The sequence below is a fragment of the Chiloscyllium punctatum genome, chromosome 9 (genome assembly GCF_047496795.1).
Source record: "Chiloscyllium punctatum isolate Juve2018m chromosome 9, sChiPun1.3, whole genome shotgun sequence".
NCBI classification, from domain to species: domain Eukaryota; kingdom Metazoa; phylum Chordata; class Chondrichthyes; order Orectolobiformes; family Hemiscylliidae; genus Chiloscyllium; species Chiloscyllium punctatum.
In genome coordinates this window covers 59,910,653-59,919,113 of record NC_092747.1, presented here as the reverse complement: position 1 = coordinate 59,919,113, position 8,461 = coordinate 59,910,653, and the positions used below count along the sequence as shown (strand labels likewise).

The window sequence follows — 8,461 nt, the reverse complement described above, 5'->3', positions numbered from 1 at the left end:
AAGGATAACTCTAACAGATTTCACATACACATTAAGAGCAAACAAACAACCAGGGAGAGAGTAGGCCCCTTAAAGATCAACAAAATTGACCATATGGGGAACCACAGGAGATGGGAGAGATACCAAATTAATATTTCATGTGAGCATTTACAATGGAGAAAGATATGGATGCTAGGGAGCTCAGGGCAATACATCTTGAAGTCTTGAAAACAGCATATTGAGGCCAGCACCCCCCCCCCCCCCCCCCCGCCCCCGTTAACTCTCAACTGAAAGTTAGATCCTTCTAACTTTTACTAAACAACATAATCTGGTAAAGTTACGAACTGATAGAAGCCTTCACAACATCTGATGTGCCCTCATTCAATCCTGACAAAGTTGCATGTTAGTAATGGCACTAGGAATGGATAGCTCTGGTTCAGACAGTGTTAGAAAATCATGTACTACTAAGGATGGCTACCCTGTACCTCCAATCTTTTAGCTGCAGTTAATATTGCATTCACTCAAAAGCTGATGAAAACTGAACATATATTTATGCCACCAGTGCACCCTCAGAACATTTTGTTTTTCCCTTCACTTCCATTATGTCTGTATACAGTCCTGAGGTCTCCAGCACAGGTGTAGGATACCTGCCTTACAGTGGTGCCTTTGAACAGGAATCCCTGGAGGTACTTGTAGGTGGAGAGTTCAAACACCCTATAAGCTAATAAAATATAGGAGCAAATGTAAGCCATTTGGCCTAACACATCTGCTTTACTATTCAAAGAGATCATGGCTGATTTGTTGGTCCTCAACTCCACTTTCCTGCCATTTCCCTATAACCTTTGATTCCCTTACTGATTAAGAATCTGTCTATCTCAGCCTCGAATATACTTAATCACCTTAGCCTCCAGAGTCTTCTATGGTAAAGAAATATGTAGATTCACTATATACTGAGAGTTGAAATCCTGCTTTATCACTGCCCTAACTTGACACCATTGACTTTGAGATTATTCCCTCTGGTCCTAGACTCTCCCACAAAGGACAACCTCTCAGCATCTACTCTGTCAAGTCCACTATGAATTTTATATGTTTCAGCAAGGTCTCCTCTCATTCTTCTAAACTCTAATGAGCTCTAACCTACTCAACCTCCCCTCGTAAGAAAATATCTCTATACCCATGATCAACCTAATGATTCCTTCTCTTGTTTGCCTAAGTGTGTCCTGCCAAGATGGAGTTTCACCCTCCTTAGCTTGAAATCCCACAGGATTAACCATGACAGACAAAATAGAAGTGGAGGGGCCAGGCACCTCTGCACTGTCCTAAAAGGTTCTCTGGCTCAGTACCTACTGGGAGCATCATGTCCCCTTGAGAAGAAGGGGCACTTGCAATAAGGTCAAAGTCTATTACACCCCTGTAATTTTGCTGTGGACTGTGTATCAATGGCTGGAGTGATAGATTGCATACATCCATCTCACACCAAGTGTGGTAAATCTGGGTCTCCATGCATTGGGAATCTATCCACAGAGGCAGCATGAAGCTTGCCTATCATAGCACAGCACAAAAGCATTGGTGGATTCTTCAATCTTTAAGTCAGTTTCCTGAACATCTTAACAAACTTGCCTGCTGCATCTATGATGGTTTGTGGATCTGAATGAAGTCCTTAATGGCTGACAACACACGGTCCTCTCCTACCTGGAGTTGAGCAGATATCTAGCAGTTCTCTGAGTGCCAGCGATTTGGATGTTTCTCAACCAGCTGTGGAGACATGGAAGTGGTGTGCTCATCAGATTGTGCTCCTAATTGTACTCCGGCTAAGGTAACCCCCAACATGTCAGCAAGCTGGTAGAGGATGCTGAAGATAGCCTTGCCACTACTTCCTCTGAGAGATCTGTGGCTTCCTCAGGGTTAGAGGAGGAGATAATACCCTGAAGGGATGATGTCTTCCATGTGGTTACTGCACAGATGCCATGGGTGCTCATAGGAGATAGGAGAGAATGAGTTGCGAAAAAAGAAGTGTCAATGTTTGGGTAGGTTAAGATTGTATGCAGAATGGCAGTAATGAAACAGCAATGCAGCATGTGACAATGGACCTTATTTGGTTACTGGGACATGTAGGTCTTAGCATTACCATGAATGGTCATGATCCTCTCCATTTAGAGCAAGGATTTCTCCTCATAAGGAGTAAGGAGACGAATATCAGGCACACTGTTACCTGTTTTGGCTCCTAGAATAAAACAATGGGGGGATTTGAGTGAGATGAAAGTGCCAGACATAGCTCTTAAAGCTGGTGCAGGTGACAAAAATGGTGTGCAAAGTGAGTGAGCAAACAGTGCAGAGGGCAAACAGGACTAGCAGGTTGGAGGAAGGGTGGTGGGCTCAGAGAGAGAATTTGAGGGAAGATGCTGAATTCATTAGAGAACGTGAGAATGGCAGAATATTAACCTTGCTAGGTGGTGTTGTAGTAGTAGAGTTAGAATGAGTGTGAGTTGGCAGAATGAAGATGGTGGCACGTACCTTTGCAGAGTACAGAAGATCATTAAACTTCTACATATACATTACTTCCTCTGGATCAGCTATATTGCACTGACCTAGATATCAACTTCAGATAGACTGGCATGGTTTGATGCTGTGGTCTCCTCTAGCAGTGCAGAGGAAAGAGGACAGCTGTGGGAGAACTTGAGCAAAATTGACACAAAACTGTATGGAAGCCATTTTTGGCACAAAACAATTTTTGCAGTAAAACGTAGCTTGTTAGTAAAGTGCTGTTTGAGCCCTGGCTGAGGAATTCTGTTTTGATAGTCTGACCTTGTTGATGCAGGCTGTCTATGCTCCTCATGCCATTTGATAGTTCTGCTCCACAGAATGAAGTACTGTTTTTCTCTGCCCCTTATCAGTTGTTCTAGCCTAGCTGAACCTGCAGTATAATATAACATTCAGTTTTGTAGATATTAAGAAATGTAGGTCTGGACAACGTATGTGAACCTTATGACTGCCCCTAGATTGTGTAATTAATGGACAGTGGGCTTGTATTTAACTATATAACTTGTAACATTCTGTGTTTCATTGGAACTGTGACAGATTTCTTTGAATAAAGATGTAATTCTCTATGGCCAAGAATAAAAGCTAGTTAATTGCTCAAGGTCTCCTCTCCTGACTACTTTGTTTTAAATGATTTGGCATAAAATTTACTTTTTCCCCAAAAACTCTTCTCTCCATCACCCTGTCCACCAGCATGTCCAGGTCCCTGTCAGCAAATCAGGGTGTCAACTTGCCTCTGTTGGTATTCTGTATGGCAATTGTTCCAATACTGCAACTGTGAAGGGCAGTTCCTAGCTGGGAGCAATTGACCTGGTTCACAGCTGAGGTTTACATGTGAAGTAGTGGTAGGAATTGAGGAAGGTCCCAACAGTGGTCAATATTTCTGTTGCTGCCGAGCACAAGATAGCATGTGAGTGGCACCATATTAATGCGGTGCATAAGCATAAGGTAAAATTGAGTGAGAAAACTCAATAGGGCTCACAGAAAGAAGCCCTCTCTCTGACTCACTGAAATTGCCATTTAGCCAATTTTTGCATGTGTGCATTTAGGAAGTTGATGTTTGTTGTGTTTACATTTCAGTTGTCGTGAAAAATAAACTTTAATCCTGTCTTTTGATTTAAACTCATAAAAAGCCTATTTTGTGACTGTTTGTTAAGGTCCTAATACTCAAGGGGTTAAAACAATACACAAAAATGACATCTTGATTTGGTCAATCAAGCAATGAGAAAAGGGAAAATTTATCCTACATTTCTCCCCATCCAGAGCAGAAGAAGCTATTTTCTTTTTTTATAAATGTTGAGTGTGACCAATATCAGGTTTATAATACAAGTGAGAATTGAGCTCAATATAGAAAATTTTGTAGGATGCGATAAAGCAAATCAGAAAATTTGAGAAGAGTAGGCATGGATGCAGTCACCATGACAAAGATGTTAAATGAGCTGTCTTTAACAAGGAAGATGATGCTTCCAAGTTACAGGGAAAGGAGGCAGTTTAGGTACTGGATAAGTTAAAATTGATGTTGAGCAAAAAGCCGACTGGACTCACATCGCCAAAACCAAAGATGCTGAAGAAAGGAAGTGTATAAACTGGAGACGCACAGATGACAATCTTTCAATCATCTTTGGATGAAAGAGAGGTGCCGAAGCATTGGAGAATTGCAAATATTACAACCCTTGTTCAAAAGTAGTGCAAGGGTAAATCTATTAACTAGAAACCAGTCAACTTAATTTGACCTCTGTGGTATGAAAGCCTTTACTACCAATGTTTGGAGCAAAATTGTGTCACTCGGACAAATATAATTCAGTTAACAAAAGCTTGCATGGATTTGTTAAAGGCTGATCAGTTTAACTAACTTGAATTTTTTGTTCAGTTTATTAAGGTTAAAACATGGTGTATGTGGATTTTCAAAAGGACATTTGATAAAAGCCCATTTTGGAGTAAAGTGTGAACTATAGCAGTACTCTTGTCAAACATCCTGACTATGTGCACTAGGCGCTCTGTCTTGTAATCTCAACATTCCTGCATTTTGACAACTTGTGACCCGGCTCAGAAAAGCTATAACTTGCAAGAAAAAGCCAGTTGACTTCTTAATTTTGAATTAGTTAACTGTATCTTTTTAATTGATGTGTAATTTGACTGCTTGCTAAAAGAAATAAAAATACTAGTTGCGAATGACAAGGAGGTTTGCTCAAAAGAGGGGAGCCAATTTCTCCTACTCACCTGGCAGTAACAATTGCAGTAAAACGTACCCAATTGCCATCAGACTAGTTCTCTGTTACTGCACTAAGGTAGCTACATCTGGTGATAGAAACATAGAAAATAGGAGCAGGAGAAGGACTTTTGGCCTGATGACACTCCTTTACCATTCAAGTGTTTAGTGGCATGGTGGCTCAGTGGTTAGTACTACTGCCTCACAGCACCAGGGACCTGGGTTTAATTTCCGCCTCAGGCAACTGACTGTGTGGAGTTTGCACATTCTCCCTGTGTCTGCGTGGGTATCCACTGGGTGATCTGGTTTTCTTCCACTGTCCGAAGATGTGCAGGTTAGGTGAATTGGCAATGCTAAATTGCCCATAGAGTTAGGTGCATTAGTCAAGGGGAAATATGGGGAATGGGTCTGGGTGGTTTACTTTTCGGAGGGCCGGTGTGGACTTGTTGGGCTGAAGGGCCTGTTTCCACACTGTAGGGTATCTAAGAAAGAGTTCTCAGAGCATTGTTAGTGAGTTGATGGTTAAACTTGGAGGGGTAGGGGACTTTTTTAAAATTCATTCACAAGATAGAATGACATTTATTGCCCATCCCTAACTGTTAAGAGGGCAGTTAAGAGTCAATCACATTGCTGTGGGTCTGGAGTCACATATATGCCAGACCAGGTCAGGATGGCAATTTCTTTCCCTAAAGGACATTAGTGAACCAGATAATCAGCAATTTCCCAACAACTTTATTAGATACAAAAAAAACTGCAGATGCTGAAATCCAAGGAAGAGAAGCAGGCGGCTGGAAGAACACAGCAAGCCAGGCAACATCAGAAGGTGGAGAAGTCAATGTTTTGGGTGTAACCCGTCTTCAGGACTGGGGATGGAGGTGTCACAGGTAGAGGAGACAACCTGGTTGGTTGATGGGAGGAACAAATCCCGAAATGTAGGATAAATTTTCCCTTTTCTCATTGCTGGGTTGACCATATCAACATGTCATTTTTGTGCATTGTTTTAACCCCCCTGTCCTGAAGAAGGGTTACAAACAAAACGTTGACTTCTCCACCTCCTGATGCTGCCTGGCTTACTGTGTTCTTCCAGCCTCCTGCTTGTCTACTAACTTCCTAACAATGCCATGGATTCACAGTTATCATTAGATTTCTAATTCCAGATGTTTATTCCACCAACTGCCATGGTAGGATTCAAACCCAGGCCCCCAGAACACTGCCCGAGTCATTGGATTAACAGTCAAGCAATAACACCACTAAGCTATCACCTCCCCAATGATTGGAAGCCATTGTCTATCTGTAAAAAACATTTAAAGGGCAAGTCGGACATATTAAAGAATAGAATATTTGCCAAAGAGATTTTGAATTAGTTGAAATGTGTAGAGAATGAAGGATTGGATGTTAACTAGATAGCCACTGAAATAGTCAAGTCTGGAGATAGCATAGGAATAGATCAGCATTTCACTGCATTCAGGTATAGACTGAGCTGAAAGTAGACAGTGTTCTCCACTGAAATAATAGTTAAATAATACAACATCTTTCTATGGATACAAAAATAATACATTTTGGGAAGAAAAGGTTCTAACAACCAAGAGGTTAAAATATTTCCATATGTATTTTATGCACTAGTTTAAATAAATTTATGCTGATATGAATATTGCTTATTAAGACAAATTTTGTTGAAAGTTTTTGTCTTGCACTTGTCAGGACAATTTACAACAGTACCAATGCAAGGAGGGGGAACCCCATATCACTGCATACAACATGAACACGTATCTGTACTGCAATTATTTTTACTCAATAAGTAACAGCCGCTTGCTGATATATTTCTCAACAGCTGATCAATCAGAGTCAACCTGCCTTGCTTAGAATCATTGTAATTGGTGCATTCTCCGTGGCTGCTACTCTACTAATCAGAGTCCACTTGATAATCAATCACCAGTCTTCATTTATGCAGTACAAATGTTTATTTAGCCCCTTGAATTGGTATTCTTGTGAGATACGCAGATAAGTGCACAACCAAAAACTTTTGACAACGTTTTTTTTCAGCAACACCTGACGTCGGTACCACCAAATGACTATTTGCTTATAAAGACATGGTCCATGCATTAGCTAGCACACTAAAATATCAGAATCATGATGCAAGGAAGCTCAGATGCACATTCATCAAAGTAGTTAGTGAAATAAAATCAGGGTTTTTTTTGTCATATTACTTTTTAATGTTACATAATGCATTTATCAGTAAGTTGACATAAAAGTTTATAAATAACAGTTGCTGGTAGCTTAATCTATTAGTTGGATGCTTGATGTATGCGTATCAAGATTCACCATCTTTGCAAATTTTTTACTATATTATTCAGCAATTTCTATCAGTCACTGCAGGTGCTGAGTTCTCCAACCCAGAAGGATCAAAAGGAAAATGCTGCTCAGTCAAGTCTTCTGTTTACCAGGAGGAAACTAAAATTAAATTCTCCAAAAGTACCAATTGTAACCTAGATAATTAATAAAATTGAAAAATAGGTATCCCTAAAAATGAATATTGTAGCTTAAATGTGCAAATTTTAATACCTATGGTATTAAAAGACTTGTCCAATGTTTGTACCTAAACTCAACTAAATCAAATAAGTCACAAGAAAATTACTTTGCCAGTATCTATGACTGTTAAGTGTGTGACAGCAACAATTCAATATGGGGTCAAAAGACATTTATAACATTATTTTCCAAATTTATACTGTTCGGTAATTGCCTTCTACTGTATTTGTTCTTGGAAATATTTCATGACATTTTGAAGGCCTGAAATGGCTCTTTTGATGTGTTCCATGCATTACACTACTGCTGATCTACTTCTAAAACCCCTAAAATATTGTTATTCTTGGGTCCATTTATTACTGCGTACATGCATGTATTAAACTGTTGTTTCAAGGTTTGTTTCACTCCACGTGCCTTCACTGACCTCTGCTGGTGATAGCATTAAAATGTTCAGTGTTTAACGAAAAACTCCAAACACTAACGTAAACCTTCATTGCACCCCTATTAGGCAGAGTACTTGGCTAAGTTAGTTTAACAAAAACTCTGGTTCATCATAACCGAACAGTTTGAAATCTCCTTGGAAACGAGCATGAAGGCGTTTTATATCCCGTTTGCTGATTCCGGAAAAATACTGCTCAACCTTGGTTCTGTTGTATGCCGTAATACCTGATGGAATTGGTGGATAGGATACCAAGTTACTCATTCCTGCTTTCTTTAAAATGTATGGAGCATCCTTTTCCAGAGTTTCATGATGTCCTATGATATTATACTTGATTTCACAAGGTGCACAAAGCTCTACATACGTAGCCCAGTGAATAATGGGTTCTCCAATTTTAATATCAAGCCACTTATGGTTCGGGTCACCTAAATAGCGAATAAAATCATCAAATTGTAATCCTTTAGTTTCAGTGCGATTTCTTCTATACTTCTGAATAATAGCTGGAGCAATGTTATATCTGTACCACGGTTCAAATCGAGGATTCTTTAGAAACTTGTCTTTGAATGCAGAAATAAGTCTTTCAAAGGGATCTCTAACAATGAAGAATTTGAAGTACGTCTTCAGTCTGAAAGAAATCAAAAAATGAAAGACATGAACATGATAGTGTGATCTGGCACTCTTAAAAAATGTTCTAAGAAAAATGTAACATCAAAACTGAGAGTAATTCAGTAAGAAAAATACTGCATTTGTGCTCAATAAATTACATCATTTAT

The 8,461-nt window shown here is 39.7% G+C and overlaps 1 protein-coding gene across 5 annotated transcripts in view; it reads right to left on the bottom strand.

Moving 5' to 3' along the window:
• Positions 1 to 266: 266 nt before the first annotated feature.
• Positions 267 to 8,461, bottom strand: part of chst10 (carbohydrate sulfotransferase 10) — a 60,858-nt gene continuing 52,663 nt past the window's right edge. For all 5 annotated transcript variants that reach the window (XM_072577631.1, XM_072577630.1, XM_072577629.1 and 2 more), the window contains one exon: positions 267 to 8,313. In XM_072577631.1, coding sequence (XP_072433732.1) covers positions 7,776 to 8,313 — 538 coding nt within the window. In that variant the 3' untranslated portion in view covers positions 267 to 7,775. The remainder of the gene's footprint in view (positions 8,314 to 8,461) is intronic.